At 31.4% G+C, this 25,734-nt stretch overlaps 1 protein-coding gene across 1 annotated transcript in view; it reads left to right on the top strand.

Annotated features, from left to right (window-relative positions):
- Window positions 1-25,734, top strand: part of LOC145330806 (uncharacterized) — a 163,653-nt gene that overhangs the window by 92,692 nt on the left and 45,227 nt on the right. The window contains exons 18-27 of the mRNA XM_080175472.1: window positions 3,913-3,969; window positions 5,869-5,976; window positions 7,188-7,268; window positions 10,638-10,703; window positions 11,010-11,078; window positions 18,373-18,466; window positions 19,551-19,622; window positions 23,948-24,087; window positions 24,775-24,853; window positions 25,189-25,254. Of these exons, the coding sequence (XP_080031598.1) occupies window positions 3,913-3,969; window positions 5,869-5,976; window positions 7,188-7,268; window positions 10,638-10,703; window positions 11,010-11,078; window positions 18,373-18,466; window positions 19,551-19,622; window positions 23,948-24,087; window positions 24,775-24,853; window positions 25,189-25,254 (832 nt within the window). The remainder of the gene's footprint in view (window positions 1-3,912; window positions 3,970-5,868; window positions 5,977-7,187; window positions 7,269-10,637; window positions 10,704-11,009; window positions 11,079-18,372; window positions 18,467-19,550; window positions 19,623-23,947; window positions 24,088-24,774; window positions 24,854-25,188; window positions 25,255-25,734) is intronic.

Raw genomic sequence — 25,734 nt, 5'->3', positions numbered from 1 at the left:
GATACATTCACAGTGAAAAGTTTGTCGTCAATTTAGCTTGCTAATAAGGACATTATGTATTGGTCAGATCGTTCATCCAGTAGAAGAGGGGTTGGGGTAAAAGGGTGGATGGGGTAAAGGGGTGGATGGAGGGTATATCATTTTAGTCATCGGCGAGCATTACTTCACCAGAGTATATGAAAATCTGTTGCAACATGCAAGTAATAATATATCGATTGCAACAAAGGTATTGCTTTAATAAACTTTTCCTCACATAAAACTTGTTTTGGCAGGTATTGTACTGTGCATAGTTTTTTTACCTACCAAAAATTGATACTAGACTACTTATTTAGTTTTACTTTAGAAAAAAGAAAAGGCTCTTTTACTACAGTAAACAGTTAGATGGTTGAAACATTTTTAATCCTTCTAGTTTATTATTTAGATAGTTTGTTCCCTTTCTTTTAGTAAAATATAACATGGAAATAAAGCATTCAGCGAAAAGTAGCCCTTCTTTCATGGTGATCATATAATTTCATACTTGTTTTTTAAAAAAGGAATAACTTTCAAAATTTCAAAATTTTTAAAACCTAAATCTTTTAACATATAACTTTTGGAAAGAAACAATAATCCAAATTACTAAAGTAAAAGGATATATATCAGTGTGTACCGACAGATATCGTTGTTTATTTGTTTATTATTTATTTCTTGCTTTTTGAACTATATTGAAAGTGTCACGCCACCCTTCTCTTTTTTTACTTGCTAGTTTTTTTTCTTATTTAGAAGGGGGAAAATATTACTTGCCCCCAACTGTTGAAGTTAACTAAGTTGTATGCAGCTAATAGTGTTATTGTAAAGATTTTCTTTCGTTATATTTACCCAGTATCTATCTGAATCATAGAAAATCATAGATAATTTTCTAGGTAGCTTTCTAAATAGATTTATTACTCTAGATTGTCAATTGAAAACAATAATCTGTTTCATATAAAAAGTATCTATTGTGTACGAACATTTTTGTTTATATACATATATGATTCAATAATACTAGGAAATAAATTTTTAGACTTTAACCTAAAAAGTTGTAAAATCTATAACAGATATTTCTGAATATAAAATGTTCAACTTAAACAAATATATTATTTACCTGAAATACTTTTGTATCATTTATGATAAAAGGATTAATCTAGAAAATATTTCGAATATTTTAGAATGTACAGTACACAGTCTATATCATTTTTCTATGTAAGCAAGTAGAAAATTAACAATATCTTATTCAAATATATGCTTTATGCTCTATATTTGTAGAATTTATTACAATCAAACATAAACCTAGATTAAAAATCTTCTTTAAAGTCAAACACTAAACTTCACCAATGTTAATTCTAGTCTTACTGTTTCCATGTTATCGCTTGTCTTATCTACCTTATGCCTTTTCTATATTTTTTTCCTATGAAGACAAGTACTAATCCTAACCTTTTTCTCATGAAAATCTATTCTCAATGTTTAACTTGCATGAGAGGGATCGGTGTATTCCCTCGTGTTGCCTAGCTGAGCACTAAACTCACCCCCCCCCCATTATTTGTGTAATAAACTGAAAATAAGGGAGGGATAGTTTCTTGTTTATGTTTTTTACTCTAGGTCAGGTTAGTTTATATTAGGTACTGAAAAGCCCCGCAGGATTAGGCCAGTGCAAGTATATGCCCCGCTAGGTTAAGGCATAGCATAAAATTATTTATTTTTAATATTATCAAAAAAATAATTCGGGGGAGGGGGGCTTCAGTGCTCCTTGGGCATGAGGGAAAGCACCAAAGGGTCGAGATGGTTCTAGGTCAGGGACTCATGGGTTTGCAAATGGAAGATTTATTATGCATAATGTGTAGGTCATCTACAATTTATATTTGTATTTTATTAATCACTACTGAGTACCAGTTGTCATTTTGTTGTCCTTGAATTTTCCATTCAGAGAATAATTTGTTTTTAATTTGTCCTATTCGTGTATCCCTGTTCAGGATGATTGCAGAACAAAGCAAGAATAACAACATCTATATGTAGCGAAGTAAAAAAATATTGAATGAACAAACGGACAAATTGAGTCATAGAGCCGATGTTCAGTTGTCATAACAAAGAAAAGAAAAAGATAATATGCAATTACCGAAAAAATCACGAAATCTTTAAAAAATAAAGATTTTGTCTGTTGATTGACGGACAGACTAACAAAACAATGTATATACTAGATGAGCATGTGTAATGAATTTTCACTGAAAATTTCAGCTGTCTACCTTAAATAGCAGCATAGAAAAGCATATTTTCCCAAAGCGTTACGGACTGACTGACTGAGAGACTGGCGGACAGACAAAGTGAAGAATACGGCAGAAATACACAAAAAAGGAAATAATCTACAATTGGTATAAATGTTTGTCCCATAAGAAAAATGAAAATAAATAGTCCCAATTAACGAGAATGGGAGGGGACACTGAAATGTTCTTTCATTCGATGGTATAAAATCTTTAGGAAATTTTAAATTAGTTTGTACAAATCAGCAGTGTCCAAACTTTTACACCAACAATTTTTATCTATAGAAATTGTGATTTTTTAATCATAGTTTAAGGAATATATTAATACGTTCAGACTTTTTTTCTGCCATTGGTAGATTAAAACTTCTGTTGGAAAAATAATGAAAAATTGAATATAAAATATCATTCCGCAAAATCAAATCAATATCTACAAAAAAATATTTCCTTACCATTATTTGTAGGAATATTAATTTATAATACATTGCACTATCCTTGTTTGCCTTATCCTCACTACTCGTAAGATATTGGCTATTTGTGAATAATCAATTAGATTGAATATACAGAAAAGATACTACACCATTGTGCAATACCATAGTCTTGGCTCAATTCAAGATGTCTTGTAAGGATTTAATTTCAACCAGCGGATCTGCCCCTGGCATCTATTGACTTTGTATTCAAATAGCAGAATAAAGGTAAAAAATAGCCTGAAACCACTAAAAAGACTAAGGTATGAATATGAAATAGCCTAAAACCATTGCGGGACCTATGTAAAGTTTACCTTAAAGTAGAGAACCAAATCAGTTCAGCAGTTATTAAGATCTTAAGCTTCAAACAAAAATACTTTCTCCTTTATATAATAGGATTAATTAAGTGACAAGGCAATTGACAATAAATTGATAAACAAACACTCCCAATGATGATAAATAAAATTACCACTTCTGTAGGTTGAAATTACTGGTGGAAAAGTTTGAACACTGCTAGTTTGTGATAACCAATTAAGAATTTATAAAAGTCTCGAAAGTTTTTAGGCCAACGTATGAGCGAACGTGTTAATCCAACAATGGGAACATTAGTGACATTTTTTCAAGGGCAAAATATCTTAATTTCATGAAGGGGCAGGGTTTGGCCCATTTTGTTCCACCTTTATATATATACACGGAGAGGATATAATTATTTTTCCAGTTTGCTTTTCAATCTGCTTTGTAGCCATCCGGAAAAAAATGGTTAATTTACAATATATTTATATCATCTAATAGTATCCAGTAGGACCTCTTAAATGCCTTGACTTGTCGAGTCACAAAAACAAAAATATCAACATAAAAATGTATTTTCTTTAATCTAAATTTTCGTGTGTATGTCTGTCTGTCTGTATGTGTGTCCATGTAAATGTCTTTGTGTTTGTCTCTATGACTGTCTGTGTGATTGTATGTATATATGTCAGTCTGTATGAGTTTTTTTTTATGAATTCATATATGTCTGCCTTTACGACTGCTTCTTACACGTGTGTATGCCTTTTCATTTAATAATTCTATAAATACAGAGAAAGTACAATGGACAACAAATTCATCTTTCCCTAATTCTTTGTTTAGAATTTTTATTTTTCTATCCCTAATGAGTATTTACACATATTTTTTTTTTATAGGAACAATAGATTGTCTGAACTAGGGGCGCATCTATTCCAACACTGTCCCAAGTTAAGGTAAGGTTTTTTTAATTTTGAACAAAAGGCCTACAGCTTTATCTTTAATACAAATTCCACTTTTTTCAAATGCTTTCCAGTATGGCCGCAAACCAGAAAAATCATGTATGCAATGTAAAAACCATTATGCAGAAAAATTATGTAAAGCTTCGAATTATAGACAATTTTAGACGAATATGCCATTTTCATTAGCCAGAGACGTCGGTCCTTCGAGGCGAACAAAACTGGTTTTAATCTTAGAATCTTTTATTTTAGACTTAAGTAGTAGGATGTATGTTTGTCTATGTATATGCAATTTTGTGTAACTTGTATATCTTTTTTTTATCAGATCTTTATAAAAGTAATTGTTAGGGGTTGGGGACACGTCCCTTTGGGGAGAAGCCCCTTAATGCTAGAGGCGCAACACTATTAAAAGTAAAAACTTATAGTAACTAATTGGATTTAATCTTCTAACATTAAATTTATAATTCTATTTAATCTTTGAGTAAAATTAAGTATTATAGGGAATATAAATCTAAAGAAAAAAATGTGTCTAAAAACTAGTAGGCCAATACGGCATACCTTTAATTTCATGACCTTTGTCGGGAAATAATTACTGTGTGTTCACAAAAATTTAATTTATGCTAAAGATAAGAATATTAATTATTTGTTATCCTTGTAATTCATTGTATAAAATATATGGACAAAGGCCATACGTAAAGCCGTTAGTTATGCCGCCGCTAGCCTGTTTTTAGGTTGTCAGATTATTTCATTGAATGTTTTTTTTTAATTAATCCCTATTGTCCGTGAGGAAAACTGTTTCACTTCAAAGTGGGAAAAAATCTTAATTAGTTGGAAATTAGTTCAATTTTTAACAATTTTTAACAGCATCAACTTTATCAAATTTCCCTGTTAAACAGTTGTGTTGATATCGTTAATTGGTTAGAGAAGTATTCTAATAGTCATTACATTAAAGTAAAAGAATAGAGGGGACAGTGGTTAAATATATATATGTCCACGGAGTAGGACCCTGGGTAAGACTTTCAATTAGATCTTTGAATATCAGCTAATAGCGTCGGAAATATTAACACACCCGAGTAGCCACAAAAAAGTAGAAATCAATTCGCTAGCAGACGAAAAGGTCCCCAATTCAGGATCCATTGAGTTGTCTGGGCCATGCATCTGTTCTTAAACATCAAGTGTCATGACATCGACTTGAATATCAGTTTACTAACCAAAATAACAGATTTTCGATGGTAGTTCAACCCTACGCAATGGCTTAAATTGTCGACAGAATCGATTTAACAGAAATTTAAAAGTTTAACATGATTTACGCCAACTTTTGATGACCCACATTCTTTTTGTATCTCGAAGGGGAAAGTTGATAACAGCGTAGTTACTCTGTTAATTAGTTTTGCATGTTTGTGCTCCAACATTGCAATCTTTATAATAATGTAGTAGGAAGCAAAATTAACAAATCCTGTACCTATTTCCCCTGAAAAGAAGAGCCCAATCGTTTCAGCGGTTACCGAGATCTTAATCTTTAAAAAAGGCTTGATTCTACTTTGTTTTGATTGTTAATAGTCGAATATATTTCAAAATGAAAACACAATTTATTTTTCGATCACATGATCACAATATTCTATTCTTGATTTATTAATAAAACATGTTATTGCTATGATACTATTGGACATAATTGTTCTCGTCAATTAAATTATTTAAGATTTAATTTTCTTTTAAACCAACTTAATAACAAGGTCATTTAATTTCCCTTTTATAAAATAATTATTTTTTATTTTGAGGGAAGGCCAAAAAACGTAATTTTTTTTAACCAATTACGAGATCTTACTGGACATAAAGACAAACAAAAAAAGATTTCCATACTTTATGATACAGAGATAATCAAATTCTTCTATTTAGGGAGTTGTCTTTGAGTTTTAACAGTATTGACCGAATGGACGACATGGTTTTCAAGAATATTGGAGCTACCCTGGAAAGTCTGGAAATCAGCTTTGGATTAAATATCAGGTAAAATGAGATATCAACAGTGGCGTGCACAGGATAAGGTGTTTAAATTATGTTTTATTTGCTCATAAATTTTGTTTAAATAAATTAGTCAAATTGGAAGTCAATATCTCCCGTCCTCACTCAAAAAAAATATTTGATTTTGTGAATATTTTTAATAAGGGACTTTAAGGAATAATGCCATGAACTATATATTGATATACACCACACCCCTAAATATTCCTCCTATTGATTAGATTTTGGGTACTGAAGGTTTGTTCCCTAAGTTTTCAAGCCTATGAATAAGATATCTAGTTTATACAACTTTGGATGCCTGTACAATTTAAGCTCCAATGTCCACACCCTAACTTTTAGCAAAATTTAATATATCCTTTATCCTAAATATTCAATATTGAAATTTTGAATTAATCAACATTATTAGAATATTGTACTTAAGGACAGGGCTGTAGATTTAGCCATTTTAAAAAGTTTGAATTATAGAATTTTGTATAAAAGAAAAGATTACAAATACAAAACATTCACATTGTGATCTTAAGTAGTTGATCAGCTAAAAATAGTTTAGATATATAAATAACAGTAAAATGTAATACAATATTTTAATTTATACAAAGTTAAATGATGTCTGTCTATCCATCTGGATTAAAATTAAGATCTCGCCAACCACTGCACCGATTTGCTATGCTTCTCAGATAATAAACCTACTGTTGTAAAAAAGCCTCCAGAAAAAAAACATTACACACCGAAACAAAAAGTAAATTATATTTCTGGATAAGAATCTCTGTACCTGTATGTTGCCAGCTAATAATTTGACACACATTTGTTGCCTTGGATTAATTTGGTTGCCAAATCAACATAGTTATTATGTGCTGTAGGTTGCCAATATTGATATTGGCATTAAATAATCGAATAAATACTTCATTGTTGTAATTTCTAGCGGCTACGCCCCTATAGGCCTCCAGGGGCTCTTGAGGAATTGGTGGGGCTAGGGGATTTTGGCCTTTCACTATCAATTCTAGTTTCAATAAGAATTTTTTTTATAGGGGCGTTTTCCCTTGGGAGGGTGGAGGTACCAATAATAGTTATAAAGCGTCTATGGACCTATATGAAACTTCAATATAGGGTTAATTATATTGGTTCAGAGAATAGCGAGCTCCCCATAATCTTCACGGCCTAAATAATTTAAGAATTAAGATTATAAAATTATACCTTTTTAGAAATTTTCCGGAAGCTGCACTGAAGCCCCTCCATCGCTTACTCTGGCTGTCTCTGGACAATAATAATATTCAACATATCAGGAACATAATAAATCATTAACCTATGATATTGTCATGATTTTCTTTAACATTTATAAAAGTGTGTTAAGAAAGGAAATCTTCTCAATTACAAAATTTTTACTTATTATAGAAATTTTAATTGAACTTTTGTTGTAAAGAAATTGATTGTTATCAATTGTCTTTCTGGCATTTAGACCACAACAAACTTTTGGGGAAAATAAACTTGTTTTGGTGTATATTTGATGTATTTGGTTAGGTTAAGGACAGGTTAGATGTGGCCCGCGGGGACATTATCTTGAATATATGGGTTAGAGAGAGATCCCCTAAATAGTTGAATGTAAGCAAACTTTTCCGTAAAGATTTGCGTCAAATTATTTTAAATTGACTTTCTTTTTTATTTTTACGATTTGTTTTGCTTTTATGGACAAGAAGTACAAAAACAATGGCTTTTCTGTCCAATAATAATGATGAGTATATAAGGGTTGCGCAATTTTTTTACACCCCCCTAAAACCAAAGTCGATAGGGGTGCTACTGTGTCATGATGGTGTCAAGAGGTGTGCACAGGGTTTTTTGCTATGGTGTAATACCTGAAGAGGAAGGAAATAGAGGGGGAAGCAAAGAATTACAAATTATAATTTTAATGATGGATGACACCCAGGTTTCCGCGTGGGGGATGCACTTAAACCTAAAAACTATTTGGAAATAAAGAAAAAAATATGAAACATGAATAGTGGATAATTATAACAGACAAACAGACAAATAGACAACTGTTATAGATTATCTTCGCTTGTCTATAATGCGCAAAATTATTCAAAAACCACTGTCTTAAAATAACTATTATTAGAAATGAAAAAAAACTTGATAAAAGCAGAAAAACAACGTAATGTCTCGGAAAGGTTTTCGTGCATAAACATGTTTTTGCGTATTTTTCTGGATGGTGTTCATTCACTTCTGTATATTATCACATCTACATCAGGGATCTAAAGACATAAGACAATTGCCGATAAATTAATGTATATCCCCAATGATGATTCGAACCTATCCCCTACTAGACATAGAGCGAGTTTTTTTTAAGGAAAGAAAAGGTTGTGTTGTCATTATAATTATGCGATTATAAAGATTTGCTACTTGTGATACAAGTGAGGCATTGAATGCACACTTTCTGGAAATATTATTTTCATAAAAATTTCACCAAGACTGACTTTGATTAAGAACTTGTAATGAGGAAACAAGAATAGTTATGTCCAATAGATGCGATAGATTGTTAAAATTAGCTAGATTTAGGAAATCACGTTAAGAAAGACCTAGATAACAAAATACCAATGGTGTAAGATAAAGGGTGAAAAAAAGGCGTAGATTTTAACAATTCAAATTGCGCGGCTTGTGTTAATAGTATAAAAAGGTTACGCATACCGTTAGAACCGCTATGAAGTTTTTTTTTAAATATAAGAACGATTAACTTTAAATAATTTTGTAATACAGAAGGATTAAAAGACTTAATGGCGTGCGCAGAAATTTGCCAGTAAGGAGTGATATTTAAAGGGGTGAAAACAGATATTCATAATTATTTTAGCGGGGTTGGGGTGACTTCACCTGCGGTCACTTACATACATATAAAATATAGTTTTAAGTGCAAAAATTTACCAAAACAATACATCATACTTGCATATAATCGTTCTTGATTCTTCTTTCTATTTTTGTATTGTGAAACAAAATAGCAATTTTCAAAGGAAAATTATTGTTATTAATTAATAGCTTACTTTATATTTATAGATTGCAGCGAAACTGCTTTACAAATTATCAATCTGTGTGTTTCTTGATTTTATACAGTGGCGTGCACATGGCTTTGTCAGAGAGTTCAGATGATGAAAAAGGAGACTACCCTTACATTTTACTATAGACTCTAACTGTAAATGGAAAATATTAGAACCTGTTTATTGGTCAAGATATTCCATCTTTTTAAACATTTTTTTATATCTCAGACATGGCGTTTAATTTCTTTATTAAACCTAACCTTCCTATGATCATTTTATCATCTACTTGATTTGTTTTTAAAGTAAAGGTTTCAAAATCTCCTTTATGACTTTATAAATCAAGATTTGACAAATTTTGCGGCGGAAAAATCTTCAAAATTTGTAATGCGGCTGACGAGCCGTGTTTCTGTCTTTTTTTTTACAAGCAGCAAATTATAAGTCTGAATACATGTATTTCATGACAAAGGGGGAAAAGTAGTCAGGGATATGACAATGGACGCCAAATTGTAAAATTATGCCACTAAAAGCTTTTAAAATTGGTGATAGAAAATGGTTTAGAATTAAATTTAAAGCCATTATCCTGTACTTTCCTGATACGAAAAATGCCTAAATGATAATGTTACTTTGTATCTAAATATCACTTAGTTAATTGAGTAAGCCAAGTAGAGCCACCTGCTTATAGCCATACAGACATACTTTATTCTTATATTATTATTTACATTTTTTCCCTTCAAAAAGGTAAAATGGTTAATGGTTAGGAAAGAGAAAGTGGGTTATAGGGAAAAGGAGAAATAGATAGAGAGAGAGAGAGAGAGAGAGATAGAGAGAAAGAGAGAACAAGAAAGCTAGAGAAAGAGAGAGAGAGAGAGAGAGAGAGAGAGAGAGAGAGAGAGAGAGAGAGAGAGAGAGAGAGAGAGAGAGAGAAAGAATGAAAGAAAGATAAAGATAAAGTGATACTAAAATAGCGAAATAGAAAGAAATCGTTACAAAAGAACCAGGTGCTGTTAATAAAGAAATTACCACAAACAATAATACGACATACTTTATTCTCAGCTTAATGCGTATCTGAAGTCAAAATAGATAAAATTCATTTTGTATTTGTAAATATCAAACGCCTTTGTAAAGTCAAAGTGTTGTAAATTAAACAAAATACGTAAATTATAGCTAATTAAACTTATCTTAAGTTTTGGCATAATTATCGATAGATTTTAATTATATGTTTTATGAAAAAAAATATCTATGACCATAACAAATAATTTATAATATGCAGTAGACAAAATAAATTGAATGAGAAATGACCCAATGATACTAAAAACATGAAATTTTATACGCATGATGTTCGTATTGAGATTAATGAGACCTAAAACTAAAGGTCGTTTAATCAAAGCATGTAACTATCAATTAATCATACAGGCGATGCTGTTGTCCAACAACCAACAACCAAGGATAACAAAGGAAAGCCAATCTCTCCTTTTTTTCCAAACACCCGATGTAGCAGTAGGACATATTTCTAACGTCTTTAGTTATAACGCGGTGATTATGCGAGATTCGAACCAATCACATCCCCGACTATGAGTGGATGCGCTACGGTTTAAAGCATTTTAAAAAAATAATGATTTATTTTGTGATTACCAGTGAAACGGCCCTCTACAACCTTGGAGAGCTACATTATCTTAACTTGGAATCAAATAGACTTAGCAGGTAAATAACAAGGATGACAATATCTTTGTGCGCAAAAAAGGTCATAGATGGGAATACGGACAATGAGATTTGAATATAATTAAAATCAAGAATAGATTTATAGAAAAAAATCGCAAAACCTTTCAACGTATCTTTATATATTTAAATTTTTAGCTTGATTGACATACCGACCAACAAAGTATAACATACTGTAGCTAGGAAATATTAGTTAATAAGATCACATTTTCCCCATAGCGTTACGGACAGACTGACTGTTGAACAATTTGAATTATAGAAAATCTTTACTATTATAAATTTTTTTTTCAGTTTACCGACAAATTTGCTTCACAAGAATGTTCACAAAAATCTGAGAGATATTCGACTTTCATTTAACAGGTCAGTAAAGCCAGACAGATCATGTTAATTATAGAGTAGCCTTGGTATTATCATTTTAAAAAGTATCAGATGTCCGTCTGCGTTTGTAAGTCTTTCTGTAGCGCATGATCTCGCCAACCGCTAAACATGATGGTTCTACACTTCAGTAAAGCTTCTAATATGTTCAGAAAAGGTTTTGTAATCATTAAGACTCAAATTAAAAATTAGAATACCCAAAACCTTCGAAGGACGTATGGCAAGGTACAAACTAAAAAATACCTCTTTTTAAAATAGGATATACAAATTCACTTTAGAATACACAAGAATTTAGAAACTTCATAAAATAAAGATGGTATTATATATCTATCGCATCGTATTAGAGACAGCTTTCCACACATAATAAAATAAAAAATCTTAGATTAATTCCGGCTTTTTAGGTCCCGAGGTGCCTAAGTCCCAATCCAGCAAAACTGGTATTAATTATATGATTTTCAGTTTATTATTTGTAGAAAATGGTCTATAATACGATACGTTATATAATTTTTCTGTATGGCTCAGAACCGAGTCTAATCCAGCAGACATTAATCGGTTTCGCAGCCAAACTGGAAAATAATTTCCTCGTTTTAAAGAGATGCCAAGCCCCCAATCACTAAACGACCAAAATAATCCATGTGTAAAAACAGAAAAATAAGGGAGCATTCCATGCACTTGAAATGACACCCCCCCTCCCCGCAACCCACCAAAAAATCCACAGATTAAAGAAAACTTTTATGATGCCTGATCTTTTTTCTAAGCGTTAGTAGTCGTCATTATGTCATCAGAATGTTGTCAGGTTAATGATAAGTCAGTCATGCTCACTTTTTGACGTCAGACTGCCAAAAGTTTTGACACAGATAGATTAGAGGTGTAGGAAGGGTCCATTACAAATGGATGGAAATCACATAAAATAATTGATATTCTATTCACGTAGCTTGGCTTAGGTTGAATGGACTAGTAGTCAGGGACCTAAAGGGATAAGACAATGGCAGATAAATTGATGTACATCCCCAATGGTGTTACACACAATAACCTCTCCTTTAGTTTTTGATTAGTGTTTGAAACGGTTGAACAATCAACTTAATAACCATAAAATAACACTTTGGGGACTATTGTAATAAACAGTCCAATGTCCCCACCGTCCCAGACTAGTAGTGGATTCAACCCAGAAAATAAATTTCATATCTTCTTGAAAGATCCCTATATATTTTGTGTTATTTCGTAGATTTCTGGGATGGGATGGGTGTATTGTACATTTATTCTCCCGAAAAAATTGCTCCAACCTTCCAATTTTTTAAAATTTTTTTAAACTTAAAAAAAACTTAACAGGGGTAGAGGTAAGGAGCGAATCTAATATCAAGATATTGTATATAGATGTCATAACTTTGTATGTAAATAAGATCCGCAAGTTAAGTGGTCAAAGCAATCCGCCCTATACTATTATTGGTGTAATTTATATTTGACTTTAAATTAGACACATCATAATTATTTAAGGTACCCTATTCCTTGCTCCTGAATCACCCTACTACATACTACAAAATTTATTGTAATCATGCTAAAACAAGAATAAAATATAGTAAAGAATCTGTTTTTTTCCTTATAAGGCATCATTTTCATAATTCTTATATTCCGTCATTCTGTCTAACTGTTTGTTTGTATGTCTGTACGTTCTGTGTAAAGCCCAAAACACTTAAACTTTTGTTGCACCCACAATACAGAAACCGTTATTAGACATTTTTATTAATTGGTTTATATGTATAAATTAAAATTTAAAAAAATCATTGAAACATAATTTTAGGTAAATTTTCTTTAGTTTTGCCTCAAATTTCTATACGTTTAAAATAAATTTAAATGTTATATTCACATGGGTTATACACTTTTTAAATCAAATAAACCTTTTTTACCCTTTCTTATATTGTAATACTAAATAATTTATATAATTTCTCTACCCTTTCTGTCAAATAAAACCTAATTTTCACTTTATATCCTTTGCTTTTCTTAGTTGCTACTATATCGTCCACACTTCCATCCGCTAGTTTTTACAAAAAGTTATCTACCTATCAATTTACTATCCATTTATCCATCCATTAATGTGTCCAACTATCTATGCATCCATTTATCTAGCTATCCATTTAATCCATCCATTTAGATTTATCCATTCATGAATCCATTAACCTTTCCATCCATCCATTCTTATATCCATCCATTTATCTATCCAAATATTCATTCAACTATCCATCAATCAATCAATAAATCCATCTAATAATCTATATAACCATCGATCTATTCATCCATCAATTTATCCCTACATTAATTATCCACCCATCAATCTATCCCATCTAACCCATACAACCATCCACCAGTCTATCCATCCATCCTTCCATATATCAATTCTATCCATCCACCTATCCAGCTATTTATCTATCAATTTAATATCCATTTATCAATCCCTTAATTATCAATCCTCTATCTATCAAATCCAGCTATATATCCATTTATTTATTTTTCAACCTATCCAACCATTCATCTATCCACCCATCCATCTATCCATCCATCCACCCACCAATCTATCCAATCTAACCCATCCATCTATCCATCCATCAATCTATCCATCCATCCATCCTTCCATATATCCATACTATCCACCAATCTATCCATCCATCCATCCATCCATCCATCCATCCATCCACAAATCAAATCCAGCTATCTATCAATTTATTTATCCACCTATCGTATCTATCCTCCATCTATCAAATCCACCTCTATATCCATTTATCCATTTATTCATCAATCTATCCATTCAAACATCCATACACGCATCCGTTTATCCATCCAGTCAATTAAACCATTTATCTATCTATCTCTCTTTTCTTCCAAAATGTAGTTAATTAATCTTTTCGTTATTCATTAAAATTTGCAAAATTGTTGATAGAAAAGGCTTTCCTACTATTTGATATAATTATCCTTGTTCTATTTTCTTCTCTTACCTTAATAGAGTATATGTAATTGTTTACAACAAGAGGTCGGGATACGTACAAACATTCACCTTCATAATTACAAATATTTTTTTTTCAATGGGATTTAGACATGGTTTTTTTTTTATTAACAATATCAATCTATGTTTAGATTAAAATTATTGGTATAGAATTTTAACAATATTACTTTCTACATACCAGTCAAGATTCAATTTTAAACCCTCAAAAGTTTTTAGCTAATAATTGACAGAGCTATTTTATAAACATTAATTGGCAATATAAGTTACAATTCGTTGTTCCATCCTTCGCTCACGGACGTAATACCCTACAAACGTTCAAACTCAAGTAGTAGAGTAGCTGCGATGTCAAAATTTACTGGGTACAACTGTCCCTGTCTACGGCAAAGGGGGTGCAAAATCAGGGATTATTTATTAACCTGCCAACCTTTGCATTTGTCCCTGGGAATAATTCTAAATATAGAATTTAATTCAGGTAGGTTCTTTGTTTAAATAGCGTATTTTTGTTATACCGTTTAAATTATATTTCATCTCATAATTATAAACGTTTACAATGCTTTTATGACTTTATTTTTACTTTTATCATGGTATATAAAATCTTTGTTTACATGTGATTGTAAGTAGATCTACTGCCAGTCATCGTACGGATTGTCCTAGTTCAAAGAACTTTATTGAGCCAAATTTTCAAACTGATTTTTTACATTAGATTTGCCTCCGTACATTCTATAATCCTATTATTCTATGTTTTGTTGTTATTTAGAAGTAAGTAATGGGGTAGATAAATTATAATTTTATAAGAAATGCAACTACTCTATAACTCAATTTGTACTGTGAGTACTTTTAGCAGTCAATTGGAAATCTTTACCTAATTTTGGTAGCGAATCTACTCTATATATGCCCATGTCTGTGTGTCGTTACATTATGCAAAATTCATGTGCATTTTTGTATCTTTTTCTTTCTATTTTCTATGAATTATACTTTGCTCATAACTCATTTTTCTAAGCACGAAATTTATTGCGATTTTTTTCTGATTTAATAACAAAAAATCCGAGAGAGAGAAGGGACAATGGGCTGTTTATTACATTAGTCCCCAAAGTTTTATGTTAACGTTTTCTTATTCGTTGGCTCAACAACTTTGGGAACTACAGTTGATTTTGATTGGTTAGATTATAAAGTTGATTGTTCGAATGTTTCAACCACTAATGTTTATAAGCTGAATGGGTAATTTTGCGTATCATCATTCGGGATGTATCGGCTATTGTCTTATCCATTTAGGAAGGTCTGCATTTGACTTTCTTATTTTCATTTGCAAAATCTTAGCATTCAAATTATTGGACGGATTGAAAACTTGGAGTACTACAGGGCTTTGTTCCAGTGTTATGTCAATGTGATACATGTTCGGTAATGAATACACACCGTCAAAATCTTGAGCATACAAATTATTGGCCAGATTGAAAACAAAGAAATTGGGCTCCGTGCATTTTATCCATCTTCAAGATTAAATATAATAAAATACAATTTTATAAGGAAATAATGGAAATGTATATTCGCTGTTAAACGATACATTTTTCAACTGAAGGTATTTTTTTTTATTTCCATATAGTACCGTAGCAATGATGATATGCATATCAATTTAGCAATTTAACTACCACAACCTACAAATGAAAAATGAATTAATAATTATGTCATGAAACATACTTATTCTTTTATAAAACTCTAAAAAATGCAGTTAAAAAATAAAATTTTGAAATGATAAAACGCGCAGAAATGATTTTTTTCAATTTCAAAATAAAGCAAAGGTTTAAGTTTTTCAAACTTTTAACATTTTCCTTTTACCTATCTTTTTTTGTTATACAATATTGTTTATTTTTAGCTAAAGAAATGTAGGGTCTAATCCCTTTAATCTTCAGTGGGCCATAAGTTCCTTTCTGTTATTTCCAAAACTTTGTTTGTAGCCCCTTGTTGCGGATAGCTCTAGCCATACAGGCTCCTAAGAATTACCTCAGCCTAAAAACAAAATATCATAGATTAATTTTTAAATAAGCAAGGATGACAGCATCTATTAAAGTAAAGCGTTAAAATCAGAATAATAGACAAACGAAAAATAATACTTGTAGAGTGTCAGAACTTAATAACCAGAAAGTTAATTTGTAAGTCTAAACAAAATTGTAGTAAATCTGTTGCAAAATTGCGTAAGAACAAACTTTCATTTTTATGTTTTAATTATAGAGATGCCTTGCTTGTAATATTGTACCTTGTTGTCCTTGAAATCATTATTCCAGATATTTGATGAATTGGATAATTATATCATATGAAAAAGTTGGTGTGAAAAAAGTTAAAATTAGCATGTTTTAAATAAACGTAAAAGCTCACTGGTAACCGTTAATCGGTCTGTACATAACTGGTATAGGAATCATCATGCAAAGTTTGATATCGATAGGAAAATTCTAACATGCCTACATTAACAATTTAACTGACAGACCGACCATAATAACTTTTAATAATTATAGAAAGGCTTCGCTTTAAGAATTGTTTTACTTTACGGATGGGGGGGGGGGGGGGTGGATGCTCCCTTGGCATTTTGGAAGATGTTACCAAATGTATTTTATATAATACACCAATTTAAGATGGAATGTAGGGCAGTTGTCATGTATAAGGGGATAGGTTCACGAAAAATAAATTTGAAATAATCAGGGATCCAAAGGGTTAAGACAATGGCCGATAAATTGATGATCCCTAGTGATGATACACAAAATTACCCTTCTGTAGATTACAATTAGTAGTTGAAACGCTTGTTCAACTTAATGAACAAACCAATCAAAATTTAATAAAAGTCCCCAAAGTTGTGAAACCAACGAGTACGAAACATTAAAACTTTGGGGACAGGTGTATAAAACAGCCCAATTTTATCTCCCTACATTGATATAACATTCCAGTAGAATCCTTCGATTGCACGACTTTTGTCTGCAACTCCTTACTGTGCAATTGTTCTGATTTAAATTGTCCACTGCCCACTATCAAATCAAATAAGATTTTGTCATCAAATCTAATTGTATTGGTGTTTCTCTGTGATAGGTATGTCTATATACCTTTATAAGATGACATATCTTATTTTTAGTATACCCTTTTACATAAAGCAATAAGCATTTTTGGTCTGTGGTGAAGGATCTCGATAACTACTGAACCGATATGGTTCTCATTTACAGTAAAGCTACTTTTAGGTCTTTTAGGGACGGTTTTAAACTATTTTTGGAGAGGGTATCTCCACTCCAACATAAAAATACTTTTCTTTTTTACATCTTAAAATGAAAATTGGGGGTTGACCTCCCACCCTAAGTGAACCTAGATGCTTCTAGGGAGCGTAGCTGCTAGTAAATACATATTTAACTTTGATTTGATTCAACGTATTACTGTAAAGCCGTTAGTTTCAACTAGTGGAAATGATATTGACATAAAGTTATGATTCTTAAATTTGTAAAATTATTTATCTGCCATTGACTTATGCCTGAAGTCAAAGGCAACCGGCTATCTCAAGATAAATTTAGAGAGTAGTTAGATTGATTTTACATTGTGTAGCTACTATATAATTCACTAGTGGCTACGACCCTCATATTCTTTAGGGGGGTCATTCTATTGGCGATTTCTCAAAAAAAAGTTATAAACCTACTAAACCTAGCTAGTGCAATTACATTTGAAAAGCTGCATTGTAAAGGAGAACCATATATCTTTCGATACAGACAGAGAGACAGACAGACATCCTGTTACTTCTATGTAAGGCTTATTAACAAGAATGGAAAGGTTGTACTGTAAATTGTACTGGTTTCTAAGGTTTAATATCAGCTTAAATACTTTTTATAAAATCTTAATTTGGTAATGACTTTAAATTAAAGATTTATTTGATTAATTGGACAAGTTTACTTAAAATAAATTAAAAACAATATTTAATTTTAATTTTAGCTAGGTGCTTACTCTTTGTTGGATTAAATAGTCATTAATTCAAATTTAATTTTCAATGGGACAGTATAATAATAAATGTTTAGAATAGATGTATAACCCTAACAACCACCTTGTTCCAGTGGTGGGTACCTTTTTCGTCTTTTTCTGATCTTTTGTATCGACTTGGCTGTGTTAATAGAGGGTAGAGTTACTTAAAGCCCTTTGCCCCATCTATCCTTTTACTTTAATGACCTCCCACCCTAATGCTGTTGTACTTATTGATACAAATGTTCCTTGTTTTGTAAACTTTTTAAGTACTTTCTGAATGTTGTCATCCTTGTATTTTTGCAGGATCGAGCAATTGGCTACAGGACAGTTTGCCAGCCTGGCCAAGTTACAAACAGTTGTTCTCAATGGAAACAGGATAAATACAATTAACTTCCAGGTATAGTAATTTAGTTGGATCAAGCCAGATTTAATAAGGTATGCGCTGTGGTCGCTGCTTACGAACAAACGGCTGGATACATTTTCATAAATGGCACAATAAGCCGTAAAAATAAAAAGGAATAGATTTGAGAATTGGAGTATAATTTTTAAAAATTTTGTGATTACGCGCATTTTTATCTAGTCGTATTTTGCAGGCGATGTAGTGTCGTTTTTATTTATATTCAAGTTAATCAGGAAAATATATGTCTTTCCTCTAACTTGATCCAAGTATTAATTTATTTTGTTAGTATGGAAATTCAGGAATTGATGGTCAGTAATTGAGTTAGATGGTTGACGACCATGATGATTTAATTTTCCACTGTGCTTTAATGATATAATCCAGTCAAAGAAAAATAAGGTTAAACGAATTCATTAGATTATGTCCTATTATGCATACCATCCCTATTAGATAGAAATTTATGATGGGATGATCTAACTTAAGTTACATAAATACTATAAAGAGAAGTAATTATATTTATTTCCATTATTTACATTTTATTCTGTATATATTGGGTTGGAGTTTATTTTCTTTCTTTATCCAAACAGAAAAATTCTCATTCTTGGACGAAAAACTTTGGTCGAATGGCCTTAACAATTAAAAAATCTATGTCATGCTATATTTCTGTCAAAATTATGAAAAGACTAATTCATTTGCCATTCACATATCCTTACAGCCTAGATGATGACAATTATACAGTTACCCTTGTGTGTTTATATGTATATTAGAGTATTGTTGGATTCTAGTAAATTTACATGTAATGTAAATACCAATTAATTAAAATAACTTGTTAAAAGCCATGGTGATTGGGTATTGGACTGTAAATTATTATGGTAACCAAAGTTTTACAATCATTTGCTGGCGTAAATATTTTTAGTATTTTTAATAAATCTAGATTGGATTTAACTATTAAGCAGTGTCCAAACATTTCCATTAATAATTTCAATCTATATTAGTAGTATTTTACATCATAATCGGGTTAGTACATCAGTTTTTCTTTCATTGTCTTATCTCTTTTATCAACTAATGACTTCATTTTTTTTAGAGTTTTCGAGACCTGGGAAACCTTGTAACACTGATTCTCTCACATAACTTCATTAATACAATAAATAAACAGGTGAGGACACAATAAAAACTGTCCCGAATTTGTATTAATTTTGAGGAACACGACCCCAGTTACGTCATATTTTTCTTTCCCGTAAAAGGGAAGGGGGAAAGAAAAAAAAGGGAAGGGGGGAAGAAAAAAGAGATGGGAGAAAAGGGGGTTTTCCCCATCTCTTTTGAAGAGATTTTCTTCCCCCCTTCCCTTTTTCGGGAAAGAAAAATATGACGTCACTGGAGTCGTGTTCCTCAAAATTAATACAAATTCGGGACAGTTTTTATTGTGTCCAGGTGAGGAACACAGTAATAGTGTCTGACTGATTATGACGTAACAAAAAAAAATTAGCCAATGAGAGGCCGTTATTGACAAATGGTAAAATTTATAGTGGCCTCTCATTGGCTAATTTTTTTTGTTACGTCATAATCAGTCAGACACTATTACTGTGTTCCCAGGTGAGCCTTGCAAAATTATTGTAAGCTAAGCTTTTTATATTTAGAGTATGTAAAGCACAACGTCACAACGTTAGAAAATCACTAAACCTTTACATTTCTTTGCATAACTAAAAGACTGACGGACCACGTAATCTGTATTCTGGATGCTTTTTGGTAAGGCTTATCTTTACAAAAAATAAGTAGCACGAGATAATCACACTACCCTCATAACGTTACAGACTTACAGGCATAGTTTTGTGTACTAAAAATGATTTTTAAAAAAAATATTAAATTGCCAAACATACAATAATATATATGTGTTTGTTGTGACAGGTTTTTAGCTATTTCAAAATTGATTCAACCTAAAAAAATGTAAAGTAAAAATAGTTTTCAACATAACTTCACAATGGAATTTTAGGGTTTTTATATTAAGACCCTCCCAAACCAACGCCCCCCCCCCCAAAAAAAAAATGTAAGGACGCCCCAGTAAACAAACAAAGCTAAATTTAGGGAAATTACTTTGTTATTAAGAGAGAAAACAATAGGAAAAAATACACAAAGGCAAGTTTTCTAATTATGCTTGACATGCAAATTTTGTTTTTGTGTTGTCAGGAGCAAAGATACTCAATAATTCTTGACAATTTTGTTATTTTATCGATTTATTAAGTATTGAAGAGTCATCAATTGTTTATTCGATTAAATAAGCTAAACTTACAAAAATAATTTTAGATGATTTTAAAGATAAATTTTTCTTAAATATCCCTCTCTAATTTATTCACAATTTTATTATTTAGCTAATCATTTATAGTCTTTGGCGCTCTGGAAAAATGAGAAAATTAAAATACTTCAAATTATTGTATACCCAATATAACCTAACCTTAAGTAAAACACTGATCCGCAAAAAAACACTCACCAGCCCTTAATTTTCAATCTATTTCTGCTAGTTTCTGTGTCTGCGCTCGACTAGGCATCTTGAGAGAAACTACCAATATGTTAAATTAGCTGCGCTATTAAATAGAAATTATCCTTGTTATTTTGTATTGTAGTGAACAACAAAATCATTAGGAATTACTATCATTACATTTCTTTAAGGAAAAATTATGTTTTTAACCATATATAGATAAACAAGGATAATTATGTTCGTAACAATAAATTACAATAATACAAAGTAACTTGATGTCTGTCCGTCTGTTAGTCCGTCTGTCCGTCCCTTAAGATCTCGGTAACCACAGAACCGATTGGATTATACTCTTCAGGGAATATACCTGCTGGTCCTGTGGTGGTTTTAGGCTATTTTCTTGGGAGGTGGGACATCCACAACCCCCCAAAAAAGAACACAGTAAAAGTGTCGGACTGATTATGATGTAACAAAAAAAATTTGCCAAAAAAATTTTACCATTGGTCAATAATGGCCTCTCATTGGCTATTTATTTTGTTACGTCATAATCAGTCCGACACTTTTACTGTGTTCCCAAAAAACAAAAAAATCTCTCCCCCCCTTCAATTTTTAAAAAAAATTGATGGTTGTTGCACCAATTGTTTTTTTTAAATTACATCTTGGGGTAAAGCCTCTAGAGGCTAGGGGCGATGCCGCTAGAAATAGATAAACAAGGACAATTACAATAGAAAAGAACAGTAAAATATTTGGTATTACACAATACACATAGTACCTTGTTGAGCAATGAGAACCCTCTCCCTCTTCCTTATTTTTAAATAAATTGAAAATAAGGTTGAAAAGTTTTTCTTTATGTCAGATTAGGTTAAATCATATTGGGTACTGGGCATCCTTGCATGGTTAGGTCATCTCAGTTTTATGCCCCGCCGGGTTACGGCCTCTCGTAATGGTTAGGCAGCGGGGAAAAACTACAACCCCTTCACTATTTATTTTTTAAGGAAACAGCATAAAGTGCCGCCAAAAAATGACGTCATACAATACAAGTGACCAATAAGATTTCAGTAGAAATTTTACCATTGGTCAAATACAATTTATACTGGCTAATCATTGGTACTTTGTATTGTGTGAAGTCATTTTTTCGGAAGCACTTTACGCAGTTTCAAACCTTGTGAAATAAATATATATAAAAAGTAATGCAACGTTGGCGTGTCTATTGCATGTGGGATTGAAGAGAAATATAGAGTTTGATTTTCACGTACTTAATATTCTCAATATCCCTGAATATTCTTGCTCACTGACAGACAGATGGACAGACATAACCTAAATGTAAAGTGTCAGAGGTAGTTAACAATAACACCGGCACACAGAATTTAACAATATAGCTGACTTATTGCCTGCTATATAAATCATGCCAATACTAAAATAAAGCTAGACTTTCAATGTGTATATTTTACTGCTAAATAAATGAAAATTTCTATGTATATATATTTTGAGGTTAAAGGCAATAATCTAAAACAATTAATGTTCATTTAATCTATTTTATAATTGTTTTTTACTTTTCATTACCTTAATGTATACTCAACTTTTCTATGTGTGAAGTTGAATTATACTAAAATATTTGAAATATTTTAAAAGGAATGTATTTATGTCAGCTTCAAATAAGAAAAAATCGGTTAATAACATAACTTATGAAATGCAATTTGAATTAATGGATGAAAGTTTAAGTTTTAACCCCTGCACCCAATGATCAATACCTATGGGGACAGTTGATAACAACGTAAGAAGAAGAGTACCACTTCCAAGGCACTAATATACCAACTATTGTAGAAAACCAACCTTTTGATTACACGACCTTAGTCTGAAAGTCCTAACTGTGCATAGTAAAGAGTCGCTCCTTTATTGAACCGAGAGGTATTCCTCCTACTATCACTTTTCATGTCTTTCATATTTGAGAAGACTTAGCTTTGATAAGTTATGACGCGGTTTGGGCCAAGATTCGATCTCCACGCAAACGATACGTAGATGTGCATGTTTTGCGCTACATTTGCAGCCCTCCTTCCATACCCAACACTTCCATGGTTATTAAAAATCCAATAATTAACTAACTCTTTCATAGATACAACCTAATTATCAAGTTTCAAAGTTTATTAAAACAATATCCCATAAATAATCTGGAATAAATTTCGAGCAAATTGTCTCTGACTTGGCCCCCCTCATTCTTTTTTGTGTAATAATCTCTACACAATTTCTATTTTTAGAATGATCAAAATAGTTTTTTAGCCTCCGTTTTAATAACTACTTGCGGGGGTTGGGGGGGTTATGATTGAAATCTTTGGAGAACCATAACGGTCAAGCGGTTAGCTAAATTATTTGCTACAGACACTAGACATCCTGTTTTTATTGTCGTGTTAATTAGTTATTTATCTAAATGAATTTTTTAATTCTAAGTAAGTGAGAGGGGGGTTTTAGAGATGACATATCAAAATATTAGGTAGTACTTCCTAATATTATCTATTGAAACTTAATCATCAATAATAATAAGGATAAACTAAGTCTATCTAATGGATACAGAATATTAGTGGATATTTTGACAGGGGAAAAATTGTTGTAAATTTAGGTTGATAATATAGACATTATTTAATTCGTTTTTAGAGGGGTAAAGATGTTGGATGGGGGAATCGTTATTTTAGACAGCTACAAGTTTGACTTTATCAGAGTACATGATAATCTAGTGTAAGATCCAAGTAATGATAAATCCATTGTCTATCTATTAAACAAGAACAGTATTTTCCATAAGTAACGAATAGTCAAGGATATAAGGTAAGGATGATATAAAATAAGGATTGCAAAAAGAGTTGTAAACTTTTTATTACAGAAGCTAAAAACTTATATGCTACTGCAATTAGACTTGTCCTTGTGTTACTTTTAGTTGCGACTGAAACTTGCTAAAGATATGCTGAAAATGACTGTTTAATAATACCAGAATTTTTTTTTAAAATTAATTAATTTTTTAGGCGTTCAGTGATCTACCCCACCTGCAAAAGTTGGAGCTGCAGTACAACTCTTTGGAGAAGTTCTCCCTGGAGGTGTTCAGAAACACCTCTGTACACCCAGACACACCTCTCTTCCTCAATCTCAGCCATAATGTTATCAGGTATACAGTTATTAGGATAGCCATCTTAAAAAATTTCAATAAATTATTATAATAGGTCAGATTTGGTTAAGTTATTTGGAAAAAAATGTATATAAATAGTTTTTACTTCTTCCTTCATTTCAATTTTTAAAATGCTTTCTTGTCTTTAATGTATTGGAATAACTATTTGCCAAAGTAGTAGTTATTATGAATGAGTATCTTAATTAAATTTTGCGTATCTTGTTTCATCCGGATAATTCCTATGCTATTCTATGTGTTTTTTTTTAAATGACATCAGTTTTCATGAAAACTTACAGATCTATAGTTTTACTCTAATTGAAAACTAATCTTGTTATAGTTAGGTAAGCCACACAAACGAGTTAGATTTTAATTTGTATAACACCTACATTCTCTCACGGGTTCATTGGGTTAACTTAGTCCACGTATATGTATTAGGGACACAAAATGAACGTATATATATATATATATATAGCAAGATGTCGCCCAGTTTTTAGTAGTGGGACAAAGTGACTAAAAAATCAGCCATGTGACGTCTAAATGAGGGATCATCCATCTCCTTGTTAGGGGGTTTCTTTCCCACTTCTCCTCTCATCTCCCCTCATTTTCATAACGTGACGTTTTTGAGTCACTTTGTCCCACTACAGTTTTTATAACTATAGAAATATATATATTTTTTTAATATTTCAGTTCTTTATCTGGAGGTCAAGACATGTTATCCCTACCTATCATCCATTTAGTAGACCTCTCCTTCAATAAGCTATCTCAGGTAAAAACTAAATATTCTCTCAAATCAATCAATCAATAACATTTTTACGTTTTCTTTGCAAAGTAAAATTTTTGAAATAAGTATATCTGCCTCACGTCTTTTAAAAAAAAATTATAGTTAGCTTTCCGTGGATTGTAAAACAAAAAAATGTGAGATTAATTCCAGTTTGTTAGCCCCGAAGGGCCGAAGTCCGGACTAACAAAATTGGTATTAAATTAAAAATTTTAGTTTCTCATTAATAAAAAATGACTGTAATGGTATTTCAATATCTGGTTCTCATCAATCAGATATTAATTGGTTTGATAGCCATACTAGAATATGAATTATTTTTTCAGATTCCTGATCCTTTCCTGAGATCCATCTCTAATTCCATAAGATCTCTGGACCTTAGTCACAACCAGGCATTTCATTCAATTCAAATGATAATTAACAAAACTGTCCCTTCTGTAGATTAAAATTATTGGTTGTAAATGGAATCTTTAAGTTTGAAACCAACCAATCAAAGTCTAACTAAAGATATTGTAATCTTAGAGGAAGATTATTTAAGCCTCGTTTGACCTCATTTGTTTCTTTATTACCAAAAAACTAATTTTTTATCTTATTAATACATAACAATTTTAAAATTTTAATTATATTACTTTGAAATATACTCCCGACTACACCCCAAGAGGCCTCAAGGGCCACTCGAAGGAAGATATGTAAATGGAAAAAGTTCAGCGGTTAGCGAGATACTTGGCAACAGACACAAAGATAGATCAGCAGACATTATCATATTGTTCAAGATAAAATAAAAAGGAACAATATTTTAAATTGTATAACAGTATACAAAATTATAAACAAAAACTATAAAAGTTTTATAGACTTTTTCCCCCAAACTTTCA

Source organism: Acartia tonsa, chromosome 10, assembly GCF_053477335.1.
Source record: "Acartia tonsa isolate MP-2025a chromosome 10, ASM5347733v1, whole genome shotgun sequence".
Taxonomy (NCBI): Eukaryota; Metazoa; Arthropoda; class Copepoda; order Calanoida; family Acartiidae; genus Acartia; species Acartia tonsa.
The sequence above is the reverse complement of the archived record's forward strand: the minus strand, read 5'-3'. Positions and strand labels throughout refer to the sequence as shown.